At 44.7% G+C, this 15,448-nt stretch overlaps 3 protein-coding genes across 4 annotated transcripts in view; 1 reads left to right on the plus strand and 2 right to left on the minus strand.

The window, feature by feature from the left end:
• Positions 1-15,448, minus strand: part of NPHP1 (nephrocystin 1) — a 180,991-nt gene that overhangs the window by 132,567 nt on the left and 32,976 nt on the right. The window lies entirely within an intron of this gene.
• Positions 1-15,448, plus strand: part of ASB3 (ankyrin repeat and SOCS box containing 3) — a 28,736-nt gene that overhangs the window by 2,366 nt on the left and 10,922 nt on the right. The window contains exons 2-3 of the mRNA XM_057405842.1: positions 14,260-14,473; positions 14,862-15,020. Of these exons, the coding sequence (XP_057261825.1) occupies positions 14,278-14,473; positions 14,862-15,020 (355 nt within the window). The 5' untranslated portion in view covers positions 14,260-14,277. The remainder of the gene's footprint in view (positions 1-14,259; positions 14,474-14,861; positions 15,021-15,448) is intronic.
• On the minus strand, positions 2,000-14,034 carry CHAC2 (ChaC glutathione specific gamma-glutamylcyclotransferase 2). Of its 2 annotated transcripts, none has more exons than XM_057405847.1 (3): positions 13,836-14,034; positions 8,260-8,295; positions 2,000-3,969 (listed from the first exon to the last, which is right to left on the minus strand). In XM_057405847.1, the coding sequence occupies exons 1-3, from the start codon at positions 13,968-13,970 to the stop codon at positions 3,583-3,585; spliced, it is 558 nt and encodes a 185-aa protein (XP_057261830.1). In that variant the 5' UTR covers positions 13,971-14,034; the 3' UTR covers positions 2,000-3,582. The 2 variants fall into 2 exon arrangements, with proteins under 2 accessions (XP_057261830.1, XP_057261831.1); XM_057405848.1 differs by having other exon boundaries at positions 2,000-3,966; positions 13,836-14,027.

Below are 15,448 nucleotides of genomic sequence, written 5' to 3' on the forward strand. Positions count from 1 at the left end.
CGGTTTATGCACAAAGCTGTTAAACATAACCAATGGATAAAAGCAAATACAGAGGTGTATGTGTATAAAATAACTCCAAGGGCTCTCTCTCTGTGTCTATATATATAAATACGCACCTGAATGTCCAGCACAGTTTCCAAACTGGAACAGGTTAGACCAGTCCCATCAGAGCTTTGTTGTTTGCTCATGTATGAGTAGCATGGAGCAGATAAATGGTTGAAGAAGGAAAGACAGAAATCATACTAGTGATCCTACAAAGCATCTGGTCATTACAGAAGGGTTTGATTTCCCTTCTCCATGAGTTTTCTTGTGTTAAGAAGTGCAAATCTGCTGACAGACATTTATGATTAAGTCAGATGACACATCAGTTTTGTCAGTTCCATCACAGTGGGCCTGAAGCAGGCTTATTACCAAAGCTAGACACAAAAAGGAAGTAAAGTGTTGCATATTCAGGTTATAGATTCATATATTCACAGAGATTGATTCCCATGTGACTTAAATTAACATAGAACTTTTATTTGGAAGATTCCAAGAGAATTTATAGCTACATCAGTGTATGTACCACCCAGTGGTGTGACCCCTTTCAGCATCACAGGGAGGGTGTATCTTGACCAACTGCTGGACAAGTTCTTTTTCTTACAAATGGCCTTAGAAATTGTTTGGAACCAAGTTTAGGGGTAACTTTGTGTGTGGTTGTACAGTGAAAATGTATCTAAAATCTCTGTAAGTTGCCACAAATTTAGATTTAATGAGAAAATTCAGCATATATGGGACATAAAAAGTGTATCCCCATTTTTGTGATAACAGACCTGAAAGCACACTAGGCTTTTGCTGGGGACTGAAACTGGGCAGAGTTGTGGCTGAAACGCTACACAAGAGCAAAGGTGTATTTCCAGTGCTGTAATTAACCCCTAATGCTGACACAGTTCAAGACTACTATTAGGCAAAGAGTAGCCAGCTCTTGTATATTCTTTTTCACCATGAGGCCTAACAGCACTTTCTAACAAGATGAAGTAGGACACACATTGATGTCCATCCTACCATGGATACCCTTTAAATAAACAGTTCTGGAAATCTTTCCCCAACACCATCAGTAAATTGATGCACTTTTATTGTACTGGAGTTGTATGCACAAACTGGAATGTTTTGTTACAGATATTGCTGCAATTCCTGTGAATCAGGAAAAGAAATGAGCCAGTAATATAACAAAAACTACAGAATGCAGAGCCATACGTAATCACAATGCCCCAGCACAGTGCTTAAATAATTAAAGAGGGAATCATCACTAACGTTTTGGGATCATAGTGAGTGGAAGCATCCCCTGCCCTGTTTTAAGGAACAAGGATAAGTCTTTGAGGAACGAATTGTAGGAGTGGATGTGCCATTCTACATGTTTTAACTTTAATACAGCTTCTTAAATCTGAAGTAAGCACAAGAAAGGAAGTGCTGTTGTTGCTTGGGTTTTCTGAGGGTACTATTCTTTTAAACACTTAAATATCCTTGCAGTAAATCACATATAACTGGTTTTGGTAACAGTTAAGTATCCAGCAACACTTAAGGAGTTACTTTTTAAGTCCAGGTGAATAAATACATGTGTAAAGGAACATCTTCATTAATGCTGATTTGGGTGATGGTTATCACTGTCCATCTTTGGTGCATGAAGTCACTCAGTTCCAGCTTTGGGAATCTTGAGGGCTATTATCCTGGAAGTTCAGATCCAGCTCGTCTCCTGCTATACCACTGGGGTAGCTTTTCCACGCAGGTACATCATCCATAAACCAGCACAGTGCAGTGGAGAATCAAGACCTTCAAAGGATATTCCATTAGTTTGCAAGTAACTCATATCCAAATAGAAAAATGGGGGCTCAGTACATAGAATTACTTTGCCAATACGATCAGAGGATTTGCTTCTGCAGTGTAGAGTACCCCCATCAGGTACTCTTAAAATAGTGGCATTCAACTATCAATAGTGAGTAGTAGCTTCTAAAAGCTTCTATTCCCCCCCCCCCATGGATCAATGCTTAAGAGATGCCAGAGACACCCTAAAATCATAATCTGGTATGTAAAAAATCCATCTTTTTGGTTAAATATTATAACTGGTGTAATTATCTCAAATTTAGGTTTGAATTTTAGGATCTTATTTTTTACTCATCCAACTGCCTTTCCCAAATGTTTCCTGTTAACATTCATCGGTGTTCTTGTTGGCTTTTATAGGTGGCCAGGTAAAAGGATAACAGCTTCTTATTCTGATAACCCTGATATTTTCAAGCAATTGCAAATATAAAACAAGAAAATGTAAAGAAGAGAAAGGGACAACCTGTATACAGGGTTTCCAATCGCTGATACAAAATACAGGCTTAAAAGCTGCTTCTAAACACACATTCTCTGTGCGAGAACTTTTGACGTTACATGGTGTTTGAAACAGAACCTTTCCTATATTAACATATAAAAATATACATTTGTTAAAAATGAACAAAGACCACTTAGATTTCTGAGAAGCAAAACAAGGCCTTCTTGGACAGAAACTCCATTTCCTTCTGTTTTGTGTGAAGTAAACCTGCCAGCCTGAACTGGTGGCTTCCCAACCCTCTTCCTATGGATGCCTGTACAACACACTGGAAAGAGGGTTCCTTTCTTAAGTACCTTTTGTCTGTGAATCCCTGTAACAGCAGTTGAAAAGTACTGGCTTAAAGTCTACCCTCAGACATGGGGGATTTCTTTAAAAGATGGGTTACAACAGCATCTAAACACAGGTAACGGGAGATGAGAGTTTCTGAATGTTCTTGCTGCATTGTGACTTCAAGTCATATTCTGAATTTTAACATTTTGGCTTTATTCTTTATATTAGAAACTAAAAGGAGGCACTGATAAGTTATGGCTTGTTTGTGTCCAAGTCTCCTGTGCTTTGGCTTTCAGGGGTTTGACATGAGCCAAGGGGAAGAAGTCTTCCCTTGACAGTAAGAAAGGTTTATCCTCTTTTTTTAAAGACAAAATAATATGTAAAGGGTAAAGTGACTAATTCAGTGCAATAACTTCATTTCAGTGAAGCTGAACATTGAAGAGGTAAATGTTCTATTGTGCATTTACTATGCAGTTTACAACTCTTACTTAACGTTTACCTCTTCAGCTGACAGGGACCCTCACCTTTGCTCTGGAATCAGAAAGAACTACCACTTAAAATCAATGGGAGTTGTATTTAAATGTAGACTTTCATCTTAAAAATACTCTAAATATTTCTTTTAAACCTGAAATTGTAATTATAGTCTTCAAACGAAGAGTTCTCTTGAGCTTTTCAGAAAGATGCAGTCTTTGGCTAAAAGCCCAATATACCAAATTCAAACCTAAATAAAACACTTTCTCTGCTCCCTTTTCTATTGGCTCCTGAAAGAGTTAGTTTTGTAATGGTGTGTTTTAGTGACCAACTACTATTCTAAATATGAAAATAAGATAGCATACTACAGAGAAACATGCCTCCAAGTCATATATCCGTTGTGCAATGAAACCATTCCTCTGAAGGTGAAGTAAGATCACTAAAAGAAATAAACTATTGTCCTGGGTTCAGGCTGAAACCACAACAACTATTTATAGACTGTTGAGGTTTTGATGCTTTTCTAAGAGTTTCTTTACTAGTGTTTCTAAGGAGAAGAGATGCTCGTCTACATCCTCTGGTACGAGGTTTCTGATGGAACTGGCAAGTTCAAACAGGTATTCTGTGTTTCTTCCACTAGGACCAACTGCATTCAGAATCTGTTCCGCAATCTCCTCCAGAGGAGCAGGACCAAGGTAGTTAGGGTTGTCACAGCTGCCAATGTAGAGCAGGACATCAAATGGCTTTACTGAGGAGTCTTTGGGGTAGAAATTGACAGTTGCAGTCCTGTAGCCTCCTTTCTCTCTGAAGTCCAGGTATGCCTTTACTTCACATTCTTGTCCAGGTGGCAGTCTGTAAGCAACACCCCATACACACCCCTGTTGCAGGACAGAAGAGGAGAAAATCCAAGCAGGGTTTAAAAGGGTACTCGGAAATCAATGCATTTACGTAAAACTCTCCTAAATACATTAATTTTCTTCAATTTTCAGTCCTTTTATAGCTCACACTGTTTCTGGAGAGAGGCACAAACTAAAAGGGTAATTTACAGATTGATCATCCACTTTCTTGCTAATGCTGAGGCCTTTCTTACCAAGTAATTTGTTGTGACCATTAAATTTGAAGCAGTAAATAGCCTTGGCACAGGCTACTGAGGTGCTGGCAAAAAGGATAGAGATTTTGTCAGGTCAGGAAGATAAGTTTGTATCTGAAAATTAAAATTTTAAATAGTGCCAAATTTGAAGGAGTTTTGATGAGACTGCTGCTTAGTTGCAGTTTCATGTCTAAGGACCCGAGTGTCACCTACATCTGTCACATGCACTTGGAGGGGTGAGTGTGGTGATCTTACTGCATTGAAACTGAATCGGAGAAGAACAAGCTGAGAGATAAACCTTCATTTTGCATAATGAAATGTGGCATACCCAGCACGTCAGCAAACAGTGAGGTTAAATTTCATGATTGTCCTTGAGAATCTGAGTATTTCTTTATCCTCTTCATAAATACTTTCTCAGAGGTGTTATCTGACTGTGGTGTGGATTACTTATACTCTCCTACCAAGTTTTCTATAAATCAGTCAGATCTGTGTAGGAAGAGATGTACGTGGGGGTTTTGTTTTGAAGTAGCATAGAGAAGTGACGATGGTCTGTTATCTACTGACAGCTACAGGGCGTTTCTTACCAGCGCTGTTGTACAGCGAATGGTAGTTTGTTTTGTCTGCTGGCAACATCAAATGCGGATTCTTCTGCAGTTAAATTGGTCTGTGTCAGTGCTACAGTAATGATGGCAAAGCAGTTAAGGTGTGTGTTTTGTTGTTGCTTTGGTCTGTGGTGTGCTGTTGGGTTTTTATCCCTACACTGGATTTCAATATTCAGTCAAGATCCCAGACAGTGCTGGGGTGATGGTATTAATTCATGAGTATTGGATTTTGCACTCAGACCATATACTGGTCAAAGGCAATTTATTAAAAAATAATTAAAAAATCAAGAATAATTTTCTACACATCTTTTGTAGCTGGTTACAGCATTTGATGTAATGAGTGCACAAATGGGTTCCCTGCTTCCCCTCAGCATCCTGAGATATTGAGGTCCTGGAGTGGGGCCAGAGAAGGGCAGCAGAGCTGGTGCAGGACCTGGAGCACAAGTGTGATGGGGAAGGGCTGAGGGACCTGGGGGGCTCTGTGGAGAAGAGAAGGCTCAGGGGGGACCTGATGGCTCCCTACAAGTGCCTGCCAGGAGGATGGAGCCAGGAGGGGCTGGGCTCTGCTCCCAGGGAGCAAGGGATGGGACAAGAGGAAACGGCCTCAAGCTGCACCAGGGCAGGTTTAGATGGAGCTGAGGAACAATTCCTGCCCCAGAGGGTGCTCAGGCATTGGAACAGGCTGCCCAGGGCAGGGCTGCAGTCACCGTCCCTGCAAGGGTTCACACCCCGTGGAGACGAGGCCTCAGTGCCATGGGTTAGTGCTGGGGAACGGTTGGACCTGATGAGTTTAGAGGGCTTTTCCAACCTGGTTGATTCTGGGATCTGGGTTCCCTCCAGCTGCATGAAATGTATTAGTTTTAAAACTAGCCTCTTCTGCACATTTTATTCTCTTGTGTCAAATCTGGCATTCAGACCTGCTTTGATGCTGACAGGAACATACATGTGGGTGTGGTGGAGACAGGGATTAGAGCAGACAAGTGCTGCTCGTTCATTTAGTTTTCAGGACAAGGGATTCCTGTTTCAGGTAATGGGAATTATAACCCAGTAACCAGACAGGGAACATGATTGGGTTTTTGTGTGTGGTTTCCTCTTAACTGGCAAAGAAATTCAGGTAGAACAAGTAGAATTAACTCTGTAGATGAGATGTTTCCAAGCTGTGCTATGTGTATCACTAGTGGAAAAGGACACACACAGGTTAGCATGGAGCTTTGCCACTGAAAGGACCACTGCTGCTTAGTGTGCATGCACAGGGGAGTAACTGCTACCGTCTGCTAAGATACCTTCAGCATAAGGTAGAATTAGTAACTGAAATGAAAGCAAAGGATTTGTTGTATCATTTTATGTTGATGTGTAAAGGGAGATGATGTGGCCACATCAGGTTCTGGAGAAAAGGATTAAAAACCCAACCAAGCAAAACTGGTTTGCTAAGGGGAAACAAGTTTCTATGGGAACAAGAAAGTTTGCTTATCAATACCAACTGAGTGACAGCAAACACAACTATTCTTTGTCTCTATAGGCGCCTGTGTAACATAATGGTACCCAGCAGTACAGTGATGTGAAACCCCTGACTAGAAAGGTACAGAAATACACAGTGAGAGACCAGGCACTGCATTCTGCTGCTTTTGCTAACTGCAAAGAACAGCTGAAGTTTTCAACTGCACTAGACTTACCTCTCTTGGTGGCTACTGTGTCAGGGGAACAGGTAGGTATGGCAGCAAGAGCATTACTGATTATATAGATAAGCAAGTGTAAATCAAAACTAAATGACTACCAAAATACATGTCTTCCATGTCTTGTGGCCTGGTGTTGTGTGGCCTTGCCCTCCCTCTGCTACCATGCCATCCTTTCTTCCCTCTCATCCCCCCTGGAAGCACTAGTACCTGCAGGAATTCCCTCTCCTGGGGAGGAGGGAGGCTGGAAGGACACAACCATTACAGCCATCCCAGCAAGGGGCAGAATATAGCATGAGCCCAGTGGTCAGCAGGAAATGGGAAAGCATTGCATCTGAGGTGTATCCTGCAACAGCTGCCCCAGGCTCCCCCAGCCTAGCAGAAGGCTCTTGTCCCAGCTGGTGAACAGTCCAACTGAGGGCTTTCTGGGGGTAAGAGCCCTAGAACTAACCCTAGTGGTTAGCTGTAAGGTGCTGCCTTTACTATCAAACAGAATTAGAAATGGGTAACATGGATTTCGGTGACTGGAGAGCAGCCCTGAGGGAAAGGATTTGGCAGTGCTGGGTGAGGAGAAGCTCACCCTGACCCGGCTTCAGTGTGTGCTTGAGCTCAGAAGTCCCCATGTGCTTGGCTGCACCCCCAGAGCGTGCGCAGCAGCTCAGGGAGGGGATCCTGTCCCTCTGCTGTGCCCTGGGGAGACCCCCTCTTGCAGCCCTGATCCAGCTCTGGGGCAGCAGCACAAGAAGGATGTGGAGCTGCTGGAGCGAGGCCAGAGGAGGCCATGGAGCTGCTGTGAGGGCTGGAGCAGCTCTGCTCTGGAGCCAGGCTGAGAGAGCTGGGCTGGGGCAGCCTGGAGAAGAGAAGGCTCCTGAAGGGGAGACCTGAGAGCAGCTCCAGTGCCTGAAGGGGCTGCAGGAAACCTGGAGAGGGGCTTGGGACAAGGGATGCAGGGACAGGCCAAGGGGAGTGGCTTGAACCTGCCCGAGGGGAGACTGAGCTGAGCTCTTAGGCAGAAGCTCTTCCCTGTGAGGGTGCTGAGGCGCTGGCACAGGGTGCCCAGAGAAGCTGTGGCTGCCCCATCCCTGGCAGTGTTCAAGGCCAGGTTGGACACAGGGGCTTGGAGCAAGCTGCTCTGGTGGAAGGGGTCCCTGTCAGTGGCAGGGGGTTGGAACTGGATGAGCTTTAAGGTCTCTTCCAACACAAACCAGTTTGGGATTCTATAATTCTATGATCATTGAGAATGGTACACTTGGGCCAGTGACCATTTTCTCTCAATGGGAGCTAATTTCACAATATTATGTAAAAGCAAACACAGGAGTTGTGGCATTTAATTCCTTAAGCATTTTATCTGTGTAGCAAAACAATGAAGCAATATCTCCTTTTTCATCACTGAAATGTAGTTGTGATTTATTTCATTTCACTTTGGGAGGGCAAAATTACAGTTCTGACAAACATCTAGGGTCTACTATTGGTGTATTGTCAGCACTACACCTATCCTGGAAGTGAAGTTCTGCATGTTCCAACTGGGCAGCTGAAGTGACTACTCCAGAAAATACTTTCAATATACCTTTGGTAGTGACAGACCCAGAGTACTTCCAGTTTCTTCATTTGGAATTATTGATTTATTTTAAATGATCTAGAGTCATTGGAATGACACCAAGAAATTTTGAGGGAACTTTTCACTGCACTAAAGATAACTCTGTTATTTGCTTGGAGAGAAGCAAAAATGAATAGAGACTTACTACACAGGCTGGAAATGCAACAGGACATTCGGTACACTACAGAGACAGAACAGGAGTACTGTACCTCAGGATCTTCCACCAGAGTCACAACTCTTCCAGGCTACAATGAAAGAGAGTAGTTCAGTTAGAGGCTTTTACCCTAAATCCTGAGCCAAACCAAACCAAGAAACACTGAGGAATAATGAAAGGGTCAGAGAACTAATCCAGGACCATCTTGGTAAGGTCTGTTCTGTGAGATCCAGTATAAATACTTCCTGAGCATAGCTTTGGATTTGTTTTAGATAAACAGAATGTGAAATTCTGAGTGGAAGGTGGCAGCAACAAGGAGGTTAAATTAAGGGCAGGCAGCAACAGAAAGGTTTTGAATGGCTTTGCTTTGTGTGTGCTCTCCTCACTCAATTCTATCCCCATTTAAAACAGTGCCAATAATTCGTTAATGTAAAACTAACTGGATTCTACAAAGTGTTAATCACACACTATGACGCATGGCAACTTCTAGGTTTATAAGCTCTTAGCTACTTAGATGGTTTGAAAACACACAGCAAAGAAACCTGCTAGTAATTCTTAGTAAGCACCAGGTTATTCTAAATTGACAAAAGAAGTTTATATTGTGCAAAAGACTGTTTTCTCCTTTTCCCCATTCCAGCTCATTGTTCCTGACTGGGCAGAGGGAGGATATCTTGGTAATGGCTTGTTTTGCCAAGGAATTACTACTTGCTGGAAGAGTAAGAATCCAGTATGCAAATACTGAAAACTGTTGAAATTGGTCATATAACCCAGAGAATACAACTTTAAAACATAATACCCTATGGAGAACTACACTTGTAGTTTAAAACCACTAATCTTGGCATCAGATTTTTTGCAAGTGTACAAATGTCTCTGATTTGAGGCGGGGAAAGCAGAGGTACCAACATTCAATTTTAGTATAGGATGGAAATTCATTTTCTTGGGAGTGACAAAGATGATCTGAATGTGACACACTTAGATGCCTTTCAGTTAGTCTTGAGTAATTTTGAGTCTTAGGCGACTACATTTCAGTCTTTAAGGCAATTTCACTGCCATGCCCATGCTTTTGTGTTTAGTAAGTCTGTAGTTGGGCTTGTCTCCCTCATGGAATCACAGAATAGTACTATAAGCGTGGGGTTTTCTCCTACACAGTTACCAGCTGCAAGCCAAACAGGAAATCTAGGGTTTTTTTTTGCAGAGCACTTTTAGATACCACCAACTGTAGATACTACTTATTCAGGGCTGTTATAGTCTTAAAGGCTCTTTATTTATAAGCTCTGAGGTGCTGTGGGTTTTCACTTTTATGCCAGGTCTCTCCCACATCAGCCATCTACTCCTGACCTGATTGATAAAATAAGGCAACAAAACTAAATGAATACTAAATGATTACTATTTGAGTACTCCAAGGAAACCATGATTAATCACAGTAACTCAGGTGTTCCTTTTGGGAAGTATTTCCATAGCCATCAATACTTCCTTCACATGTACACTCAAAACTGGTCCCTAAGATCTTGTAAACTGTGGATTAAAGACATGTTCTGGGGTGGGAAGCAGCTTTCTCTTTATCACCAGGAATGATTGTGGCTGAAGCCTAAATACTAAATAAAAGTAAAGTACTGGGGTAAACTGGAATAAGATCTTCCACTGTTACTGTTCTCAGTGGCACCATAAACTGCTCAGCTACTGAAATGCCTAAATATTTACTGATAGATGAATCCATGGACTTTTGTATCTGGAATAAAAGGAAATCTGACCTTAGAAAGAATTATAGCTTGACTACCTCTTCAGGTTGTTTTCAGAAAGGGAGATGTAAGTTTACTAATAAGTAGAATCATAGAATAATCATAGAATAGTTTGGGTTGGAAAGGACCTTAAGATCATCAAGTTCCAACATCCCTGCCATGGGCAGGGACACCTCACACTAAACCAGCTCACCCAAGGCCTTGTCCAACCTGACCTTGAACACTGCCAGGGAAATAGGAAGGTAATAACTGGTTTCTTTGAAAGCACCGATTTATTTTGCCAAAGGCTGGCCTTTTCTATGTCCTTTTCCTGTGCTCATTATGGGGTGACAGGAGCCTCCCTCTGTCCTCTATAGCTCCCTCACAGGCAGCCATCCAGGGTAAAGCAGGGGATCACAGAGGTGGGAAGGCACCTCTGCAGGTGCTCCAGTCCAACCTCCTTTCTTCCCCCATTCACTTCTAACAAACTAAAAGCCCTTCATTACCTTAAACTGATTTCACCTCAGGTTGATGTGGTAGCTCTACGTGTGCAGATACCCATGGTGTTTCTATCTGGACACATTTGGACAGTGGTAGGAGACAGCTGGAGCTGTGTTCATCATGCCACTGAGTTTCCCTGGGATTTTTCCTAAGCAGGACTGGGAATGCTGCTGGTGTGAGACTCCCAAATGTCAGATGTGCTGTGCAGCCAATTGAGAGCTGGTGTCAGACCAAGGAGAGGCTGAAGTGAGTGGTCTGAGCTGGGAGGGGGGATTGAGAGGAGGGGAAGCCAACCGTCACTGGTCTGGCAGCAGCAAGCTGTTAGTGTGGTTCACACCACACTGCGATAGGAACAGCTGTAACCCTTGAATGCATTTATACTTCCCTGATCTTGAATGCAAAAGCAAACTCCTTAATGTCTGAGAAAACTCGTGTGAATCGTGCAGGTGTGCGTTTCTGTTGATGTTTCTGAAGCTTGCACTAAAAAAACTGGAATTTGCTATTTACGAAAACATTTTTCTTCCTTATTCAGTAAGAAGCCCACAACATTATTTTGCAGGGAGCACTGGTTTTGCCTGGTAAAACTCAAGCTGCTTTAATGTACTATTCAGAATAATCCTCTGAAAATCTTGTTTTTAATTACATCTAATGCATAAGTTGCCATATATTCTTTCAAATTCAACATCCTGTAAGCTGTAAAATACAGTCCCATGATTAATTATTCTTTATAACTCATTAACCGTCTTATTAGAGTATGAGTTGAGCAGTTCAAAGTACAATTAGAGGTCAACCATGTCCTGCGCTACCAGCTTCCAGCCATTGTACCTGAAAGTGCTCCGTGTGGTTTTGTTTGCAGACCCTGGAATGCTGGAGCAGCCGGTGCTTTCAGGAGAGCATTTTAACTTGTTGGCTATTACTTTAGTGCTGTTCTTTGAAATGTGTTAGTACTGAAGGAGCAGTTTGACCTGTAGCTCACCCACAGGAGATTCAATTCATCACTGATGTCAAGGACTGTAAAGATTTTATAGTTGCCTGGTCTCAGCTCTGTATCCTCTCAGCATGCACTGAGGGAGCCTTTTTGCCTTGCAAGTAGGAGTAACAACCCAGGGACTGCAGGAATACAAAAGACATTAACTTGTTGATGCTGAGAGAAAGTGTATTTTGTTAGTGCTAGGTGTTCTATGTAAAACATCAATGCATTAACCATTTAGATAGTGAGCTGTGTCTTCAAGTCTGTCCAAACAAGCACTGAAATAGAACAATGTATGGGGGGGGCGGTGTTTTGTTTTAAGGCCCTGTACACCTGCAGATGATGGTTCTGGGTTATGATCTTGACCAGAGGAGAAATACAAGTGTCTCGGCTTCTTAAAACCAAGTATACTTGTGGGTAGTAACCTGGTGTGGGCATTTTGCAAGATGCTAAATATCTGTGCAACGACAGTTACTCTGTGAGTATTATCCTGAATTCCAGCTTGGCCCAGCAGAAAATATCATGGAATCAAAGAATGGATTGGGTTGGAAAAGATCTTAAGATCATCCAGCTCCAAGCCCTGCCACGGGCAGGGACACCTTCCACTAGAGCAGCTTGCTCCAAGCCCCTGTGTCCAACCTGCCCTTGAACACTGCCAGGGATGGGGCAGCCACAGCTTCTCTGGGCACCCTGTGCCAGCGCCTCAGCACCCTCACAGGGAAGAGCTTCTGTCTAAGAGCTCATCTCAGTCTCCCCTCTGGCAGGTTCAAGCCATTCCCCTTGTCCCATCCCTGCAGGCCCCTGTCCAAAGCCCCTCTCCAGGTTTCCTGCAGCCCCTTCAGGCACTGGAGCTGCTCTCAGGTCTCCCCTTCAGGAGCCTTCTCTTCTCCAGGCTGCCCCAGCCCAGCTCTCTCAGCCTGGCTCCAGAGCAGAGCTGCTCCAGCCCTCGCAGCATCTCCATGGCCTCCTCTGGACTCACTCCAACAGCTCCACGTCCCTCTTGTGCTCTTGCCTCAGAGCTGGATCAGGGCTGCAGGTGGAATCCTTATGCCTTTCCTGGACAAGGAGCTCTTCTAAAGCCATATTCCCACTTGCGAGTGGAGCTACCAGGGTGCAGGTTAGATGTCATAGGGAGCATTAGGAAAACACTTCCACGGTACAAACCCAGCAGTCAGCGTGTGCCCGTTGTTGCAGAGCTGTGTGGCAGTGGCTGTTTCTATACATTGTGATCAGCTTGTGTTTCTGATCAGTAAATCCTGAGCAGCATCTGCAGCCCTAAAGGCTCTGCCCCACCCTCATTCATCTCCAGTGCTGGGTGCTTCTGTAACCTATTGTGTCTAATATTTGTTGAGCTCTTTAGAATTACAGAAGAGCTACAGCCCTTCTGTATTTGGGAGGGTGGTACAGGCTTTCAATGGGGAGTAAGACTCTGTTCTCACTCCTGTGGTTTCAAAACAGCTATGTTTACATGAAATTGGGAACACTCACTTCTGGAATTGTAGTTTCTTTTTCTTGGTGACTTTCTTCCTATTTTCAAACAGTACTTCCTCCTCCATGACTTTCCTTTTGAAAGTAGAAAGGCTCAAAACTGGTGAGGTGGTTGCTCAGGTCGACACTTCTGGCCTTTCCTTGCTAACTCACTCACCTTTTCCTTGCTAACTCACTCACCTTTTCCTTGCTAACTCACCTTTCTGTTCAAAGCCTGACACCCACACTGAGGTATTCTCCCTGAGTTACTGAGATGAATGTCTATAATAAATAACATGGTAAATTTTGAGCTGTTAAAAGGACTGGTGGTTATTTTTGTTACCATTCTCCTCCTCTTTGAGGTTCATTTTGTTGTTTGTTGGGTTTTTTCAATTGCTAGTACACAAGAAGGGCATTTGGACACGGGCCTGTAGGGACAGGCCAAGGGGAATGGCTTGAACCTGCCCGAGGGGAGACTGAGCTGAGCTCTTAGGCAGAAGCTCTTCCCTGTGAGGGTGCTGAGGCGCTGGCACAGGGTGCCCAGAGAAGCTGTGGCTGCCCCATCCCTGGCAGTGTTCAAGGCCAGGTTGGACACAGGGGCTTGGAGCAAGCTGCTCTAGTGGAAGGTGTCCCTGCCCGTGGCAGGGGTTGGAGCTGGAGGAGCTTTAAGGTCCCCTCCAACACAAACCAGGATAGGATTCTATGAAGAAATCCAATTGTTGAGCTTTAGGAAACACTCCTCGGCACGATGCAATGGATGATAAATCAGAGTGGAAACACTGCGCCTCTGCCCTATACAGAAGTCGCCTGGAGCGGCAGGAAGCGGCTGCTGCTCGCAAGAGGGACTTAATTCAAGGGTAAAAGCGTGGCCGAGGCCCCGCAGCACGGAGCTCCGCACCCGCGGAAGGGCCGCTCTGCCCTTGCGCAGGGGAGGAAGGAGGCCGGTGTGTCCCGCGCGGCCGCGTCCCGCCTCACCTTGCCCGGCACGCCGCGGTGGTCCGTGCTGCCCTGCCAGAACCGGCGGCTGTAGCCCAGGACGCGCCCCACCATCTTCTGCTCGTAGGGGAAATCCACCTTCCAGATGAGGGAGCCGTAGCCGAACACCCACATGGCCGCCCGCCCGCCTGCCCCACTGCCGGGCGGCACGGCACGGCCCGGGCCTGCGCACTGCCTCCGGGGCGGCCCCGCCGGGAGCCGGCTCCTCGCCTTGTGGCTGTTGGCCGGGGGAATATTACCACCACCACCCCCCCCCCCCGCCCTCCGAACTGTGTGCAGGGAGCCACTGGGTACCTATGGCACCCCCAAAACCGCTGCAGAACGAACCAAACCGACCTCATACGTGTTCTGTGCTGACAGGCGCCTCTTTCCCCTCCTCTCCTCCCCTTTCTTCCTCCCGCAGAGCTGGCCGGACGCAGGGATGGATTTCACGGAAGCCTACTCGGATCGGTGTTCTGCCGTGGGGCTGGCGGCCAGGGAGGGGAACGTTAAAGTGCTGAGGAAGCTCATCAAGCAGGGATACAGCACTGACGTTCCCGATAACAGGGGCTGGGTGCCAGTCCACGAAGCAGCAGCTCGTGGTTCGAGTGAGTGTCTGAGGCTGCTTGTTCGTGCAGGTGAGGAAAACTTGATGTGAAGTAGTGGGGTTTTCTGCTAAATTACACTGCCATTAGAATACATAGATTTCTTTCACCATATTCTTAGTTATTTTGTGAATTTATATGTGGTTTCCTAGATACTGACTCTACATAGTGAAGAGAAATGGGCACATTGTAGCCTGTGAATGACACTGGGTTTTACTCTGTCTTCTCTGCCCAAAGCTTGTTATCTGTGTAGGGCCAGCAATAACTGACGCTGCTGCTTGGAAGAGGTGATAACAACACGTTTGCGCATACACTGTAGGCCACAGATCTCAAATAACTGGGTTATGTGAAGAAAATAACTGTGGTTTATAATCCATTACTAAATACACTCTCATTTTTCTCTTTCATTACTCTCCTGTAGCTCCATCTGATGACTATGTGAACTCCAAGACGTTTGAAGGGATGTCTGCACTGCACCTTGCAGCACGCCGTGGCTCTGTGGAAAGCATCCGTGTTCTCCTGGAGGCCGGGGCTGACCCCAATGACGTTACCATGGAAAGAACCACCCCACTGTTCCTAGGTGACACAAGCTTTCTTGGGATCTCAGAACACCCAATGGGTGGGGAAAAGCTTATTCACTGAGTTTAAACTCACCAGAGTTCACTCACTGCCTACCAGGCTTTATGTTTTAGTAGCCTAAATAAAAGGCTTTCGACTCAGAGATGGTGCATGACTAGGAATTACTTTTCATTTATGGATAATTCTGCTTCAGGCTGTGTGTGCAAACAAAACTATGAAACCAAATTGGCTTTCATCACCACCTGCTCTTTCTTTCTAGCAAAGAAAAATAGGATTACACCTGTATGAGGGTGTTTCAAGTCTTATTCTAACTCCTTCCTACTTCTTCTGTGAAACGCCTCTTATTCTTTCTGCAGTTCCTAGTTTAGCAGTTACAGCAGTTAAAAGTCCATTATTACAGTTTTTTTCACTGTGATTTGATGTAAATAA

This window comes from Pezoporus wallicus, unplaced genomic scaffold (assembly GCF_028554395.1).
Source record: "Pezoporus wallicus isolate ANWC-B61680 ecotype Strahan unplaced genomic scaffold, APGP_CSIRO_Pwel_v1 contig_6714, whole genome shotgun sequence".
Classification (NCBI taxonomy): domain Eukaryota; kingdom Metazoa; phylum Chordata; class Aves; order Psittaciformes; family Psittacidae; genus Pezoporus; species Pezoporus wallicus.

Bases quoted from the DNA above. Each gene is read 5' to 3' on its own strand.
- CHAC2 (XM_057405847.1), bottom strand. From the start codon at position 13,970: ATGTGGGTGTTCGGCTACGGCTCCCTCATCTGGAAGGTGGATTTCCCC. The intron at 8,296-13,835 runs GTGAGGCGGGAC...CTTTCATTGTAG, and splicing joins ACCGCGGCGTGCCGGGCAAG to CCTGGAAGAGTTGTGACTCT. The intron at 3,970-8,259 runs GTACAGTACTCC...TCTGTCCTGCAA, and splicing joins CTCTGGTGGAAGATCCTGAG to CAGGGGTGTGTATGGGGTGT.